Here is a 17,607-nt window from a genome sequence, read left to right on the forward strand (position 1 = left end):
ACCTTCTCTTTTGGATCTTCTCCTTGTACTCATGACAAGTGTCCCTTCTCTTTCACTTAAACTAATATTTTAATTACACAAAAGATCATTAATTGTATTTCCGTATTTGCCCTTTTTTATTTTTTAAAATAATAAACAATAAAAAAAGGGGTTTTTCAATCACTCGATCCCCACCCCAACTCGCCCCCTTCTTCTTTGGGAAAACCCAACAATCAACAGCCAAAACTCATCTCTCCTTCTCCCACCTGCGCAGCCACCCCCACCTCCCACCCCAGCCAGTAATTTCATTTTCCCACCACAACCTCGATTCCTTCCCCGTCGATGAAAACCCAACAGCCACATCCATTTTCCGCCCCACCCATGTTTGATCTTTATTTATTTATTTTACAATACCTCCTTCACACGTCTTTGCACAAAAATATGAATACGATGATTTTGTCTTCTTTTTTTTTCTTTTCTTTTGCAAAAACCCAAATTTCAGGGAGGATGGTGGGCTAGAACTGATACATAAGAGATTGGGGGAAGGGGTGGGGGTGGGGGTGGGTGTGGTGAGAAATTGCAGGGAGGGTGGGTGAGGTATGAGTGCATGGATGATGGAGAAGGGGGAAAGGGACGGTGGGGGTCTTCCAAATGGTTTTGAATTTGGTTAAGGGGAGGGAGCTGGAAATTTTTTTCTGCAAAACGAGCAGGATTAATTAAGACTCAAGGTGCATGTGGAGTTTCATTTGTTGACTTTGCCAAAGCAAAGGAGTCAATTTGCTTAATCGATGGAGTCCAAGCGTGAGGATGGGTCTGGGTGGAGTGGTGGGTTATGAAGATGGGTCTGGGTGCATGTGAGAGAGAGAATGTGACAATGGGAGAGAGTAATAGAAAAAGTTGTAAAATTTTTGAATAAAAATATTTAATAAGGGTAAATTTGGAAAAGAAAAGTTAGCTTGTTTGCTGCAGTAATGATATTGTTTTTAGTGTAAGGAAGATGACACATGTCATGAGAAAAATGGAGAAGGTCCAAAAGAAAAGGTTAAAGAGAAGGTTGCTAGCATTCCCCTTCCCACTGGCGGTGCCCTTCTCCCGTGACACCCTAATTCGAACCCCAATGCAACAACAAAAAAAGATATTTTTTTAATAAAAAAAATTGAATGTTTAAAAAGACTTTGAGTGCATTCTGGCTCCTTCAATTTCACAAGACAAAAGCAAAATGACCAATGAAAAAAGCTGTATAAACATTGTTATTGACCAAAATGATAGCAAGCAGACAAATTTGCCGACAAGTTTCTATAAATACAAGCCCAACATACATATCAGAATGAAGATCTTTCTATCAAACGGCTCATCTTGCTGACTTTTATCTTTTTGCACCGTAAAACCCTTCTACTTAAAAAACAAGAACAAAAAAAGAAGTCATGTTAAGCAGCGGGAGTGATTGTAGCAAATCGCTGCTTGACGACCTTGACATCAACCTCAGAGCAAAGAGGAGATGGCGCATGGCGTATCTGGCTTTACGTGTTGTTCGGGTCATGCTAGAGCTTCCCAAAGAGATTATATCGAGGGCAAGCAACTACGAAGGCGACGATGAGATTGTTCACTACAGTTTTGTGTCTGATGAAGATGCAGGCCTCAAAGAAATGGCCAAGGAAAAAGACTTGGCTACTGCTCTAAGTAAGCCCGGAGGAGTATTTACAGCAGGTCTTGCAACTTCTGATTATACCAAAAGGTACTATATATGTTTCCTGGTTAAATTTTTACTCTTGCAGATGTAGGCTGTTAAAACAATTTTGTTGAACTTCATTGTATCCTAGGAAGAATTTGTTATACAGATAAAACTAATACCATAAGATAAATGAGATGTGGTATTTTCATGTGTTCGTATTGAGTATAAAGTCGGACCGTAAAAAATGCATAACAAGAACTATAAGCACAACTGCAATGGCGTGAGAAGAAGAAGAAGAAGAAGAAGGAAATAGAGCCATTTTTGCAAGCTTGGGAACGTCATCTAAGTAGAATTTTCAACACGCTTTCCCTGTTGACCCAAATAGAAGTCATCATTGTAGACCTCACTAAAAGAAAAACTTTTATGTAACGGGATAACACTTTTAGTTATTTTTGGCCAATAATACAATGACACGTAGTATAACTTTTCCTCGTGTTATTGTGTTATTGGCCGGGATAGCCGTTATACATAAGTTTTTTTCCGCTAAAAAGGGATCCAAAGTCATGTAGACCACACCTAGTGCAATCAAAACGAATGTGGGCCTCACATAAGGTTAGGAATCCTAATCTTTGATTTTGCCAGACTTGTGAAGATTGGGGTTTGAAAATGGACGCATGAGCCACCAATAATCAATGTGTGTAACCCCATGTTTATCCTCACTTTTTGATAATCTCTTTGGTGATGGAACGGGTAATCATGCCATTTTAGTACTCAAACAGGCTTTTCTTTGAAATAAAACTTAAATTTTAATTAACAAGAATGCTATTTTGTTTCTCAATGGGAATCTGTTTTTCGACCCCAAATGGAAGAATTTTTACATGGACGAGGATCCAAAGGGCAAATCCGACCCGCCCCAAACCTTATTTTTACCATGAATGAAAATAGCTGAAGGTAAAAAATATGTCATTTCATTAAATCATCTCTCTCTTTTTTTTTTTTTTTCTTTTCTTTTGAAGACCTTTCCTATTAAGAGGGGCGATAGTATACTAAACTCACACACATTACACAAATATTAGAACTCGACCCCTATACTAGTGGGTCATTTGCTAAAACGTCTCATTAAGTACACAGAATAGAACCACCACATTGAGGAAATGGTTTCCATTACATTTCCCTTTCGGCACATGTAGTAGTACAAGAAACCTTTGATTTGGTTGGATGACCAACTGACCACGCAATTGATAGACCTTAAACCGAGCTAGAATTTGGAAGGTAGCCTTTTCCCCTCCACCAAGAAACTCGTCATAATTCTGTCTTTTCGCAATACTTTTGTTATTTATTGACCAAAGAATTTTGCTTGCAAGCATATCTCATTGACCAAATAGGCAAAATGAGAATGGAGAAGAACACCGACTGAATTTGGCTATAAAATTGAAAGCATAGCAAGATGCATATTAGATTTAAGTTCTTAGTTTCTCTGAACTAGGATCCTCTTCTTGACTTTATTTTCCTAACTGTGAACTCTTCAAAATTCTAACTAGTGAAAAACCATGTTAAGCAGCCATTATGATTATGGAAAATTGCTCCATGACATCACCACAATCACCTTCACCAGAGCCAAGAAGAGATGGCGCATGGCCTTTGCAGCCATATACGCTGTCAGGGCAATGCTTTCGCTTCCCAAAGAGATTGTAGCCAAGAGAAACAACTACAAACACCGCTCTGAGATCTTCCACTCTTTTTCTCACACCGCACCGGACATCGAACCAAACACGGCCTTGGACTTGAAACCAAGAACAAAATCTCAAACTGATGCCTACGGTTTTGTCCCCAACCTTGACTTCGACCATGCAGGGCTCACAACAATGGTTAAGGAAAGGAACTTGGGTGCTGTAAACGAGTCTGGAGGAATTATAGGCATTGCTGCTTCTCTGAGGACAAACCCTGAAAACGGAATCTATGGAAACGATTTACATGTCAACAAGCGGCGCGAAGTTTATGGATCAAACACCTACCACAAGCAGCCTCCAAAAGGGTTGCTCTATTTTGTGATCGACGCTTTAAAAGACACAACCATTCTGATTCTATGTGTCTGCGCAGCACTTTCTCTTGGATTTGGAATCAAAGAGCATGGGGCGAAGGAAGGCTGGTACGAGGGAGGGAGTATCTTTGTTGCTGTATTTATTGTCATTGCTGTCTCAGCTCTGAGTAACTTTAGACAAGAATTGCAATTCGACAAGTTGTCGAAAATAAGTAGCAACATCAAAGTTGAGGTACTTAGAGACAGACAGAGACAAGTAGTCTCCATTTTCAATATTGTAGTCGGAGATGTTGTGTTTCTGAACTTGGGAGATCAAATACCTGCAGACGGATTGTTCCTAGACGGCCATTCCTTACAAGTGGACGAATCGAGCATGACGGGAGAGAGTGACCATGTAGAAGTTGATTCTGCCAAGAACCCCTTCCTGTTGTCTGGTGCAAAGGTGGTAGACGGCTATGCCCGAATGCTCGTCACATCAGTTGGGATGAACACGGCGTGGGGCGAAATGATGAGCTCAATATCGCAGGACACAAGCGAAAGAACACCATTACAAGCAAGACTTGACAAACTAACCTCTTCTATTGGAAAAGTAGGCCTTATAGTTGCTTTCCTAGTTCTGGTAGTCTTGTTGATTCGTTATTTCACCGGTAACACAAAAGATGAGTACGGAAATAAGGAGTATAGTGGTAGCAACAAAAACATAGATAATGTGTTGAACGGAGTGGTTCGAATTGTTTCTGCTGCAGTCACTATTGTGGTGGTGGCAATCCCAGAGGGTTTGCCGTTGGCGGTCACACTAACGCTAGCTTACTCGATGAAAAGAATGATGAAAGATCAGGCTATGGTCAGAAAACTACAAGCTTGTGAGACAATGGGATCAGCAACCGTTATTTGTACAGACAAAACAGGTACTTTGACAAAAAATGAAATGGAAGTCACTAAGTTTTGGCTTGGCCAAGAACCTATTGAAAAAGATAATTCAATCAAACAAAATGTCTCTGAATTTTTCCATCAAGGAGTTGGTTTGAACACAACTGGGAGTGTTTACATACCTCTCTCAGGATCCAAACCTGACATCTCTGGCAGTCCAACAGAAAAAGCTATTCTGTATTGGGCTGTTTCAGATTTGGGCATGGACATGGAAAAAATGAAGCTTAGTTATGATATTCTTCATGTTGAAACATTTAACTCAGATAAGAAACGAAGCGGAGTTCTTATAAAGAAAAAGGAAGATAAATCCATCCATGTGCACTGGAAAGGAGCTGCTGAGATGATAGTTGCAATGTGCTCAAGTTATTATGAAACCGACGGAGCTATAAAGTCGTTGGATGAAGGAAGTAGGTCTAAAATTGAGAAAATAATCCAAGGCATGGCAGCTAGCAGCCTCCGGTGCATTGCTTTTGCTCATACACAAATTTTAGAGGAAGAAATTGAATACAGCAATGATGAGAAGACTCACCCAAGGCTCAAAGAAGATGAACTGATCTTGCTAGGAGTAGTTGGTCTCAAAGATCCATGTCGACCAGGGGTCCTCAATGCCGTGAAGATCTGCAAGTCTGCAGGTGTGCAAATCAAAATGATAACGGGAGACAATGTTTTCACAGCAAAAGCCATAGCTACAGAATGCGGAATACTACAGATTGAGGACGAAGCAAATTATGGTGAACAAGTGGTAGAAGGAGTCGAGTTTCGAAACTATTCACACGAAGAGAGAATGGAAAAGGTTGATAAGATCCTCGTGATGGCCAGATCCTCCCCGTTCGACAAGCTTCTGATGGTGCAATGCTTGAAGCAGAAAAATCATGTGGTTGCAGTCACAGGAGACGGCACCAACGACGCACCTGCATTGAAAGAAGCTGACATAGGACTCTCCATGGGGATCCAGGGCACCGAGGTGGCAAAAGAGAGCTCGGACATCATCATATTGGACGACAACTTCAACTCTGTGGCCACAGTTTTGAGGTGGGGCAGATGCGTTTACAACAACATACAGAAATTCATACAATTTCAGCTTACTGTCAATGTGGCAGCTCTGGTTATCAACTTCATTGCAGCAGTTTCAGCTGGAGATGTTCCCTTAACAGCAGTTCAACTGTTATGGGTGAATCTCATCATGGACACTCTTGGTGCTCTGGCTCTTGCAACCGAGCGGCCTACCAATGAGCTCATGCAGAAGCAGCCTGTAGGCCGAACCGCGCCGCTCATAACCAACATTATGTGGAGAAACCTTTTATTTCAAGCTCTGTACCAAATAGCTGTCCTCTTGATCTTGCAGTTCCGGGGAGAGTCTATCTTCAATGTCACTAGTGAGGTGAACGACACTTTGATTTTCAATACTTTTGTGCTCTGTCAAGTTTTCAACGAGTTCAATTCGAGGAGCATGGAGAAGCAGAATGTGTTCAAAGGCATTCACAGGAACAGACTGTTTATTGGGATTGTGGGGGTAACTATTCTTCTTCAAGTTGTGATGGTGGAGTTCCTCAAAAAGTTTGCAGATACAGAGAAGTTGAACTTGCTTCAATGGGTGACTTGTATTTTAATTGCAGCAGTGTCATGGCCAATTGGTTGGATTGTGAAGTGTATACCTGTCCCGGAAGAACCAGTCTTCGAAATTATCAGGAGGTCAATAGTTACTTTCAAAAGAAATATGTGAGCATAGCTTGGAGACCAGGACAAGACGTCTGGTCTGGTATTCGAGCGTGGAGCTCTGGGCGTGAACTTAGGGCTACAGGTCCAACATATAGAGCTCGAGGCTCTATATTTGGAGCTCGGCGCTCGAGGTTCATGTCCTACATCCAGAGCTCGAAATTTGAGTCCAGTCGAGTGCTTGAGGTTTGGGGCCCAGGGCCAATGCTTGGGGCTTAAAGTCCTAGGCTCCAATGAATTAGAATGAGCATTATTCACCTCTACTCAGAAATTCTCATTGCATTCTCATTCCCAAACCTCAAACATTGGAATGAGAATTGGACTAAATGCTTATTCACCTCTAAGAATGCTCATTCCATTTCATCCCATTGAACAAAGGTTTACATAAAGATATGTATCTTCATAGTAGAAAATGTTTTAGTTCCAAGATGAGATTCTTTGTATGTTGGTTGGCCTAAATTTGCTGTAATCTTTTGATAGGAGATGTAAGTGAGAGCCTAGGCTCAATACAATCAACAATCACTCTTTATTATTATTATTTTTCTTAACTTACATTTATCTTATAAGTTCAATTGATTGTTTTACAAAGCATAGCAGCAGGGAGATACAAAGCTAAATGTCATTCCAACAGAGTCAGCTCTCAATTTTGAAAATAGCTTCGTAAGTGGTTTGGAGCAATTACTCTTCTAGAAAAGGTCCTGGGTTTGAGTCATAACTTATAAAGTGTGTGTGAGTTTAGTATATTATCGCCCCTCTCATAGGAAGGGTTCTAAAAAAATTAGCTTCTTGGTTATACATAAAGAATTTCCGCTCGAGTATAATAAAGCAACCCCCTTTTTTATTTGGATGGTATTTTTCAATTTGCAGATAAACAAAAACCCATCAAGTATAGAACAATTTCCATTCTGTAAAATCTAGTTCTCATTGTATTCACATTTCGAAGGAGTAAGCTTTACTTATTATTGTATCAGATTATTTACCAAACTGAAAAAGAAGAAGAAAATAAAAGGCAAATGCAAAAACATAAGAAGGGAAATGAAAACTCACTGCACAGCTTCATTTTCATACTGCCATGGCCTTCTTTCAATACAGAGAGAGAGAGAGATTGGGCACCAAATAAATAGATTGTATTTTGGGCAAGCAATGGTTCGTGTCGTGTCAGGTTTGTGTCGTCTTAAGATTATATACGTGTCAGGAATGCTCAACTCAAACCTGACTTGTTTAATAAACGTGTCATGCACGGGTTGACCCATTAAGTTCTTGTGCGGGTTTCGGGTTGTGTCGGGTTGACTTGCTAAGTGGTAACAACTAAAAGACATTTTAAAAAAAAAAATTGAAGAATAAACAAACGGGTTAGTGGGTTGGTAGGTTACACTGGTATTTTAGCGGGTTAGTGAGTTACATATGTATTTTAGAGGGCTAATAGGTATTTTAATAGGTTGGCGGGTTGACCCATCATGACCTGTTTTGTTAAACGAGTTATATAGGTATTTTAGTGGGTTAGCAGGTTGACTCGAAGATTAAACCCGCTAAATTCTCGTGCAGGTTTCGAGTCATGTAACGAGTCATGCACGAAATTACCACCCTTTTGTATTAGGAAAGGAACGGCGATAAAGATAAGGGTCATGCTAGAGAGACCAACTTGAGATATCAACTTGTGTACCAACTCTCTAACAGAGGTGGAGCCCACCAATACAATGAGTCCCACGCTCTATTAGAGAGTTGGTATACAAGTTGGTCTCCCTAGCATTTTCCTAAAGATAAAAGAAGCCGTTGTGGTGTTGTATTGTATCAAAGGCTAAATATGCTGACGTGGCAAAACCCTTTGAGTGATTGTTTGAAGCACAACTGCAATCCGAAAAGTCAATAATACCCATTCCGCTTTGGTCATGTGGAAGGCCAACAACGACATTGTTTATTTTGCTTTATTCACGAATTGGCCCCATGGTATATTGTTGTCTTATTGGAAATTATTTGCCGTTTGGACCTTTTCAGTTGAGGACAAATATTTGATTTTGTACTACATTTAGATGCTGCCACGTACACATGGTACTGTATCTGTATTTGGGTTTTTCTTGCCCGGCCCGTTACCTTATGGGCTCATCACTAATAACGTCCACTTTCATGACCCACTTTTTTTTTTTAAACTTCTTCTTCGTCATCAGATTTCTTCTTTAATTCTAGGCCCATCTTTTATGTTCATTTTTTTTTTCTTTTCCATATATATATATATATATATTTTTTTGGTAGAGACTTTAGCTACACATTCTCTGCACATGGTAAAAGAAATATTGTGATCGAATAATGACTGCCATATGCAAAAATTCATAATAGAAATTGAAATTTCCAAGGATACAAGCGATAGGGGGTTCGAATTTGAGACAACTAGTCTGCAAAACAAAATTATTTTCCACTGGATTATACCTCGTTGGCAACCCACGCGAAGTTAGAGACTAAGTACAAACATGTAGAGCAGAAATTTCACAAGCATTTTAATTATTGAAAAGATTAAACAAAGATATCCAAGAGACTTATTAAAAGTATATACATGATGGACAGTTGAAGCTTTACAATAGTACTTGCAGTTGCAGCCAGCCATGCACAGAGATTCAAGTGCTTTTCCCCCCTTGTTATGCATTCTTTTACAGATGTCACCATTTAAATTGTTCTTGAACAAAACCAATACATTAAACTAAATTAAAAGGCAATGCAATCAAAGGCTTTATTATGCAGAATAAGGACTTATTAGGGATAAGATAAGATTGGAATCTAAAAAGCACCAGACATTTTTGGGTTGGAGAAATTCTGTCACTCGAAACCCTAACATTTTTTGGGTCGGAAAGATTCCCCAGCATGCCCTCATACTTCCATAGCTCAAGATCATTCTCATTGGTCAAGTCAAGACTTTCTTTTGCAAAATAAAGTTCTGCTGAAATTGGCCACAACAAAAGAACATGTGGTATTAGACTAACTATTCCAACCAAAAGATGAACAAAAACAAATGCTTGATTAAAATTAAACTTACCACAAAGTTAGATCCTACAAGTGGAGGCTCAACAGGAAGCCAAATAATACTGAGGAAAAAGAAAAAGGACAGGGGAAGAGGGAAAAAAAAACGATGGAACAGTACCATGGTACTCAAATGAAAGTAAATTAGAGCAAAATAAAGGACTACCCAAATGAGAAAAAACACATAAAGAGACTAGCCTGACAGTGTAGGGGCTAGAATTGTGAAAGTAAAGTTCGTTTTCGTGATCCCGTCAACAGGTGAAGCTACCACATGATCTGATCTTTCCTCGACTGGCCAAGAGGGAAGTTTAGATCATGCTGGCAGCTTCAACTGCTAGTGGTCCACGAGAAGCAAGCAAAACCATATCCATGCGAAGAAGAGAGAGAGAGAGAGAGAGAGAGAGAGAGAGAGAGAGAGAGAGAGAGAGAGGAGGGGGAGGAGGGGGGCAGAGGTCTCTGGTTTTTCTTTAGGTCTGGGATGTGTTTGGAGAAGAGGAGAAGAGAGTGATATAAATAGAGGCCAAAGAATTCCTGTGTTGAGTCTTGTGGTGATTTTGTAATTATTAGGGGACTAGAAAAGAGAATTAGTATCGTGATCAATTTAATTATGATCAGAACAGATGGCAGTGGTCCAAAGTAAGACAAATTGAATATTATCAGGCTTATGCCACCACCATGCAGACAAGGCAGTGACCTCTTGTAATTTTCACCTTGAGCTTTTATCCACTTTAAGTGGGTATCTCCTTCACAACATACATGAACCAAAAAAGAGTTAAAAACACAATGAGTTTAATGGGGACCATTGGCACGCTTCTTAGCAAATTTAGGAAAAAAGGAAAGGAAGCATCTCAACCAAAACAAATGCATGTGACCACCCTCTCTCTATCTCTCTCTCTCACTTTCTCTCTTTCCGACTTGGTTTCATGCATTTTAAGTGATCTTACCTTTGTTAATTAGGGTGAAATTAGACATTCTAATCCCACACAAATGGTTTAATAATAAAAGATGAATACGAGTATGAGATGAGTTGTAAATTCGGATATACTTTAGTCCAAAACTTACAAGCACAGAAGCATCAAACATGATAAATATATATTAACGATGGATGATAAAATGTGCAAATAGTGAAATTTTCCCTAAAATAGAAAAATGGAGCTTACTTTATGAAAATGGAATGTGATTTGTGGAAATGCTTGAACCTTGAGAACATAATTGGTGTCAGCTGCACATTGAAAGCAAGGTAGAAATATGACAATGCCATGAATTAGGTAATGTTTGGGAGTCCAATGTGTAAAGTGAACAATCTGAGACCAGCAAATAGGAAAATGATTTGTATTTATATGATCTGATAAAGTTGGTTGTGACATTGACATTCTGTTGCTTTGAATTTGTTTTGATCCCTTTGGTAGGTTTAGGGGCAGATGGAACCAATAGATGCATGCAGAGTCATCCAAGTGAGAAAGTATCGAAAAGTGGAAAAACAAAATATTCTAAAGAAAAAGTTCCCAACATATTGGCTTGATTCGGATACACTCATTATTAACTATGCATTCTCTATATAAAAAAAAATTATATCTCAATTGCAGGGAAGCAGCTTTTCATTGGTCTCGAAATTTATAAATATTTGTTGGCTTCGTCGAAAGGGCAACTTGGAGCTTTTATTTATTAACTAGTTCAGTTAAAGCTAGTTGGATGTTGTGGTTGGTATAAGGATCTTTCTGGTTATATATGATACTTGTATATCAAACCCCACCCTCATCACTTTTTTCTATCTCATATTATCAAGTCAGCTATGCGTGTTCGAGAAACCTCATCTTCTTTAATTTAGATTATTGTTTGTATTAAAAGAATTATCAAGTTCAGTTGGTAAAAGGGTCGAACCAGGGTAGCTTAATTGCGAATGTGACTGGGCCGAAGCCTGGTCCAAATTTTTACAATGTTTGCGCAAGAAAGTACATCAAATATTTACAATGTTTGTGCATTAATATATTTCCTGCGGTTGCCTTGACATCCCTGTTCTGCATAATTTTCTCTTGCTGTTCTTCTTCGTCCTTTCACTGCAAGGCAGTCGGTTCCCTATTTCCAATCACACAACAATACACGGTCATCCCATTCCAAAATTGTATGTTCCGAATTACAAATCTATCATCTAAACCAGTTTAGGATCTGAATTACAAGCATCAGTTTAGAATTATAAAAAACAAATAAAGAAGATTGATTTAGGATCTGGTTCAGGGATATTAACATACCTTTCAAGGAGGGTCATTTACACTATTTGGGATTAGGTTAATGACGAGTTTATTAAGTTAAAAAAGGGAAAGGAAAGAGAAAAGCTGGGCGCAAAAAGAGAAAGTTAGAACGCATGCTATGAATGACAAAATGAATCTTACAGCAGGAGAATATACTATACTTACAGTGATTTCTCATGCCTACTTTATGCTGCTTTCTTCTTTCAAAGTTGGAGTGGTTGGCTACTATGTATTTTGGGTCCCAAATGGGAAGGAGTGAGGCTGTCAGAGCATGACCTAGCTAGGGTTACCAATGATATCTCCATATATACATCTATGATATCTGTAACCAAAGCTAGATCATGCTGGCAGCTTCACTTTTTCCCTTGTGAACTTTCTTTCTTTGCGCAGAGACTAGGTCAACTCTTGTTCTCATGATTGTGAGGATGAACAAAAAGAGAATGAATCTACAGCAAGGGGTAGAGAATAGAAGAGAAAGAGAGGAAAGAGAAAGTACAAGTTTATGAAATATTGCATGAACTTCCCCAAAGAAATCCAATATTTAAAAAACCAATCTTTGCAAATGCTAACTAAAATCAAAGAAAAAAGAAATAAAAACATAACCCTTCTCTACATGATCAAAAAAAGAGAAGAGAGGAGGAACAGCATAGAGCTTAGGCAAGGAGATGATGTATATTTGGAAGGAGAAGGGTAAGACTTGAAGAGGGCATGTGTTAATATATATAGTGGGGGGGAATGAGACAGATGTTAAAGAGACACATAAAGAGGTTCATAAAAACCTAACCCCCCCCCTTCCTCCTCTCGTGAAACAGTGAATTAAAGAGGCATTATCATGTGGACAGGGCCAGAGAGAAAAAGACTGAAAGAGATATACAGCTAAGAAGCAAAAAATTGCAGAGCTATGTAGGCAGTAGCTAGGTAGCTAGATGTGATTTAATAACAGCTAAGGCAGTGTTCTAGGGTCACAGGTGGAAGAAATATAGGACGGCAGTGCAGTGGCCAGAGAAGGACTCTGAGCCCCGAGTCTCTCTCTCTCTCTCTCTCTCTCAAAAAAAAACAAACAGAAGTAGACTGTGGGCTAGAAGGGTTATACTAAAACGTCCAAAACACAATTCAAAAACACTGTTATACTGCAATTATTGGGTTGACAACAGAATTTGGATTTAAAATTTCAATACAACTATTTTCTTTAGTTGTATTTATTCGTTTTGGATTTGCAGGGCTGAAAGAGCATCGCAATAATTTATACATATGTCTCTCCATTCGATGGCACTGAGTAGTCAGTTGTCAATTGATCATGCTAAATTTTCCGTTATGTTTTGATATTACAGGTCACTGCTGCTACATCTGAGTTTTTTTTTCTTTCTCATATAAAACGTTAAAAACTTTGTTGATTTTGATTAGACATCTATGAAAAAACTGTAAATTCAGATGTTTAGGTAAATGGTAGAAATCTTAAGGTTGAAATTCTTGTAAACAAAAAGAATTCACAATCAAATTGATATCATGGTCTTGTTTGTGATATTTGAATAATAATAATAATAATTGTACATTTTACAGTAACGAATTTAACAATAATTAGATAATTTTAGCGGTAGAACACTTACCAATTACTTCCGGTTAAAAACTAAAGAAATCCAATAACGTGAGGAGGATCATAGCACCATGGTCAACAGATCCGACGCTGAATAATGAGGCTGTGAGCTGTGACTGCCAAAGATTTGACATTGGTCTTATTTTCTGACGAGGTTAGGTGGATGGAGGAGGCTGGTAAATGTGAATAAGACAACAAACAACAACAAAAATAATGCGAATTAAAGCCGTTGATCTGATTCATCAGTGCGTGTTTCGATGGAGATGGAGATCAAAGCTTGCCCTGAAAACCTATGAAGGCTAGGGCTTGTAGTAGATATGCAGGCTTCGAAAAGTACAAAATTTTGCCATCTTCCTTTTTATTTTTTATTTTTGCAAGCCCCACAAATGAAAAATACAATTTGGGTTTGATACTAGTCTGATCCCAATTAATTTGGATAGGTGTACTTACTTTGTTTTTTTAATAAGTCCTCTCTCGTCAAAATAATTTCAACTTTACTGATCGATCCATAAACAAACGAAAAGAACATTAATTTCTCCTAGTTCCTGGTGTTAACATCTGAAATGGGAGTAAATGAATGAGTTGGGTTGGCTGTAAGTGTCCAGTCTGGATCTGCTGCATATAGGGTAGGGTGGTGGTCCCCATTGCTTGCCCTGTTAGCCTGCTGCATATTTAGTGAGGGAAGAAGAAGAAGATAGAGAAACCTTTTTATTTCTCTTGGTATGCTAAAATTACATTTATTTTGGCTGCACAAGATCTGCCCTCATTAAGCCAACAGCAGAGCCAAATATAGTTGGCTACAACAATTGGTTTCACATGTTTATGGATTTGCCACTTTCGAGGAAAATAATCCACAATTATTTCTGTTTCTCATAAGATTACCCCATCTGCATAACAAGCAATCAAACATTACAAATAGTGACATTGTAATAAATCAACTACAAATATGGTTGATTTTGATGAATATGAGAACCTACCTGTACAGTTTCATGAACTCTGGCATTTTCCTACTATTTGCAAGTATAAGGTTTCTGAATTTACATCGAAACCCATTCTCACTATGTTGTCCCATTGTAATCTCTCCTTCGATGGCTGCTTAAAAGCAACATAACCAACTCCAATAGCTCTTTCTTGGGATGCAAGGTTGGACTCAAATATGGTTTTGGAGAAGTTCTTAATGCAATTCGAACTTTTAAGTTTAATCTTTCAACCATTCTACGTTGCTCAGTCACTCTGCGCAGACGGAAAGCAGAGAACTCTCAGGTGAAACCAAAGCTCCTGCTGATCACTATTTCAATGATCACCACAGCAGTAGTAATTCAAAGACGTTCAAACTTTTCAGGGCAGTTCAATTTCAATACAATGTTTAACCATCACCAGAAATCGCCACAAGAACAAATCCCATCCTCAAAATGATGAAATCTATTGGCATCCCTCACAACAAGCACTTGCCTAAAAACTTTTGAAACTAGTTTAATGAAATGATGGCAATCGCCACAAACCCGAAGGTTCTTCGTGATTCGGATAGGGGTTCCCTCAGGAGATTTAAGCAGACCATATGCAATGGCCAGCCTTTCACTATGTCCATAAAGCATCTGAACTTTCTCTTCTTCCTCCACATTGTGCAAAACATATTTGGTTTGAGCCACATAGTCTACTTCTCTCTCCAACTTCTCAGTCATTTGAGCTAATTTTTGGTAAATCTCATTGGACTGAGGATGAGATTTATCCCTTGCTGTGAATGTATGAACCTTGTTTCCAATCTCAATCCAACTACATCCCGGATTTTTCTTCAACCCAATTCCCTTCATTCTCATCCTCACTTCTTCTACATCTTTCCATCTTCTGCTAGCAGCAAACACATTTGATACAAGCACATAATTTCCTGGATTCTCCGTGCCCAACTCTAAGATCTTCTTTGCTGCAATTTCTCCTAATTCTTTGTTAGAATGAACCCGGCAAGCACCAAGGAGAGCACACCATACTTCAGCAGTAGGTTCACTCTTCATGCCATTCACAAAATGGTATGCCTCTTCCAAGCGATTAGCGCGACTAAGAAGATCAACCATGCAGGCAGAATGTTCTGCCCATGGCTCTAATTGATATTCAGATCTCATGATTTCATATAATCTTTTACCCTCATCAATCAAGCCCGAATGACTGCAGGCATATAGAAGAGCCAAAAATGTAATATGATCAGGAACAATTCTTTCACCTTCCATCTTCTTGAATAAATCAATAGCTGCCTTGCCATTACCATGCATGCCATACGCATTAATCATGGTGGTCCATAAAATTAGACTTTTATTTCTAATACAGTTATATACCTTGTATGCATTCTCCAAAGTTCCAGAGCGGGCATACATATCCACTAGAGAGCTACCAAGAGATCCTTCTAAGATGAAGCCCTTCCTAAGAAGAAAACCATGAATTTCTTTCCCCTTCTTCAAAGCAGATAAGCCAGCAACAGCTGATAGTATGCTAACAAGTGCTATAGAATCAGGTTCAACGTTTGTTTCTTTCATGAGGTGACAGAGCTCAAGGGCCTCATTTGCAAGGCCATTATGAACATTGCAAGATATCATGCTCGTCCAAGACACAACATCTTTGGATTCAATCAATTCGAACATCCGGTTTGCATATTCTATGTATCCACACTCTCCATATAGGTTTACAACTGCATTTTGTAAGACAAGATCGAATAAACCTCTCCTCATAGTGTAACCATGTATTTCTTTTACAAAAGAAACACATTTCAATGCACCACAAGCCAGTAAAATACTTTCCACCATCATTGCATCAACATCCAGCCCCACCGCCTGCACCTTCCGGCACAATTCTAAGGCCCTCGTGTGACAATTGTTCTGAGCGTAGCCAGCAATAATAGTTGTCCAAGAAATGAAGTCTATGTTTGGCATCTTTTCAAAAGCATGGCCCATGAAGTTCACACAACCGCACCTAGCATACATATCTATCAGTGTGTTCCCGAGCTGCAAATCAGAATCGAATCCATTTTTTATCGCATAGGCATGAACTTCCATTCCAGACAACAGATATCCTAATCGACCAGATGCTGCAAGGATATTTATTAGCGAAACCAGGTCAGGTTTTTCATCAGTACTCTGCATATCATAGAACAACTGCAGAGTTTCATTATATAGACCATTTTGGGCAAAACCAGAGAGCATGCTATTCCATGAGACAATATCCTTGGCATCCAGGTCATTAAAGATTATGGCAGCCTCATCCGTTTTACCGCATCTTAGGTACATAGCAAGCAAAGAATTTGCCACGTAAATATCTAAGCAGTGACCTGATTTCATAACAGCAGCATGGATCTCCATACCAAGTTTATCAGAAAAAGAGTCCTCACAGGCTTGAAGAGCAGCAACAAAAGTATATGTGTTTGGCGTAAGACACATCCTTTGCATTTCTCGAAATAGTTCCAATGCTTCAACAGATTGCCCATTCGCTGAATATGCTGAAATAATAGAATTCCAGGACACAATATCCTCTTTTTCTTTCATGCCATCAAATAACTTCCTCGCCCCATCAAGATCATTGCAGCTTGCATACATAGAAGCTAGTGAGTTGGCAACAAATGTTACCTTAGTATACCCGTATTTGATAGCCACACCATGAATTTCTGTCCCAGAGCAGACATTATTAAGCGCAACACATGCTTTCAATATACAAGGGAAAGTACAAGAATCAAGGGGAACCTCCAAAACCCGCATGTCCCTATACAGCTCAAGAGCTTTTAAAGGTTTCCCATTTGAAGCATAAGCACCAATCATTGCGTTCCAAGTGAAAATGGTTCTATGGCACATTCTAACAAACACCTTCTCCGCGTTCAAAGGGGCGCCACATTTCCCGTACATAAATACAAGCTTAGTACTGAGAAACACAGAATCATATAAATCACAAGATTTTATCAAACGGGTATGAACTTGTTGCCCTTCTGACAGAGCTTTCTTGTTCGCACAGAGCTCAAGGACAGGAGAATAAGCCCCATCTAGAGAAAGCTTAAGTGATGAATTTTGAAGTTTGAGCAAACTGCCCAGTGACTGAAAAGCTTCCTTGAGGCTTCCTTGGTCGCAAACTTCCTTCAAGGAAGGTAATTTAATGGGGTTTTGCGAAACTTTGAAGAATTGGAGAGCTGGGTTTGCCTGAGCTTTCTTCAACATAGGGACGGGGTGGACTTGTACGGCCGAAGAAGTGAAGTAACAGTGTTGGGCTGAAGCAGCCATCACAGAGGACGTGCATGGAAAACGCAAGCGCTGCGCGGGACAATAATGTAAGCACATAAGGAGCGTAATGGCTGTGCCAGCACCATGCGCGTTAGAACGATGAACTCTTTCTCTCCATAAATTCAACGAGAGTGAACAAATGGAAACCACTCATATTTTGCTTTGTT

At 39.2% G+C, this 17,607-nt stretch overlaps 2 protein-coding genes and 2 long non-coding RNA genes across 7 annotated transcripts; 1 reads left to right on the forward strand and 3 right to left on the reverse strand.

Annotated features, from left to right (window-relative positions):
• Positions 1-1,230: 1,230 nt before the first annotated feature.
• LOC110763445 (ATPase E1-E2 type family protein / haloacid dehalogenase-like hydrolase family protein) lies at positions 1,231-6,873 on the forward strand. The gene is made up of 2 exons (XM_021966233.2): positions 1,231-1,714; positions 3,213-6,873. Exons 1-2 carry the CDS (start codon positions 1,404-1,406, stop codon positions 6,343-6,345), a joined length of 3,444 nt encoding a protein of 1,147 aa, XP_021821925.2. The 5' UTR covers positions 1,231-1,403; the 3' UTR covers positions 6,346-6,873.
• A 1,935-nt stretch (positions 6,874-8,808) lies between these two features.
• Positions 8,809-10,268, reverse strand: LOC110763482 (uncharacterized). Of its 2 annotated transcripts, none has more exons than XR_015826522.1 (2): positions 9,364-10,268; positions 8,809-9,264 (listed from the first exon to the last, which is right to left on the reverse strand). It is a non-coding gene; the product is annotated as an uncharacterized LOC110763482 (long non-coding RNA). The 2 variants fall into 2 exon arrangements; XR_002527732.2 differs by having other exon boundaries at positions 8,809-9,267.
• A 946-nt stretch (positions 10,269-11,214) lies between these two features.
• LOC110763483 (uncharacterized) lies at positions 11,215-12,419 on the reverse strand. 3 transcript variants are annotated; one of them, XR_002527733.2, is made up of 2 exons: positions 11,762-12,419; positions 11,215-11,423 (listed from the first exon to the last, which is right to left on the reverse strand). It is a non-coding gene; the product is annotated as an uncharacterized LOC110763483 (long non-coding RNA). The 3 variants fall into 3 exon arrangements; XR_015826493.1 differs by having other exon boundaries at positions 11,215-11,680; XR_015826494.1 differs by having other exon boundaries at positions 11,597-12,419.
• A 1,466-nt stretch (positions 12,420-13,885) lies between these two features.
• Positions 13,886-17,579, reverse strand: OTP86 (Tetratricopeptide repeat (TPR)-like superfamily protein). Its single transcript, XM_021966215.2, has 2 exons — positions 14,168-17,579; positions 13,886-14,077 (listed from the first exon to the last, which is right to left on the reverse strand). Exon 1 carries the CDS (start codon positions 17,495-17,497, stop codon positions 14,564-14,566), a length of 2,934 nt encoding a protein of 977 aa, XP_021821907.1. The 5' UTR covers positions 17,498-17,579; the 3' UTR covers positions 13,886-14,077; positions 14,168-14,563.
• Between the last annotated feature and the right edge of the window lie 28 nt (positions 17,580-17,607).

This window comes from Prunus avium, chromosome 8, assembly GCF_965620075.1.
Source record: "Prunus avium chromosome 8, drPruAviu1.hap1.1, whole genome shotgun sequence".
Lineage (NCBI taxonomy): Eukaryota > Viridiplantae > Streptophyta > Magnoliopsida > Rosales > Rosaceae > Prunus > Prunus avium.

Coding starts and splice junctions, on each gene's coding strand:
- LOC110763445 (XM_021966233.2), top strand. CDS start 1,404: ATGTTAAGCAGCGGGAGTGATTGTAGCAAATCGCTGCTTGACGACCTT. Junction 1,715..3,212: donor ACTTCTGATTATACCAAAAG/GTACTATATATG, acceptor CATGTTAAGCAG/CCATTATGATTATGGAAAAT.
- OTP86 (XM_021966215.2), bottom strand. CDS start 17,497: ATGTGCTTACATTATTGTCCCGCGCAGCGCTTGCGTTTTCCATGCACG.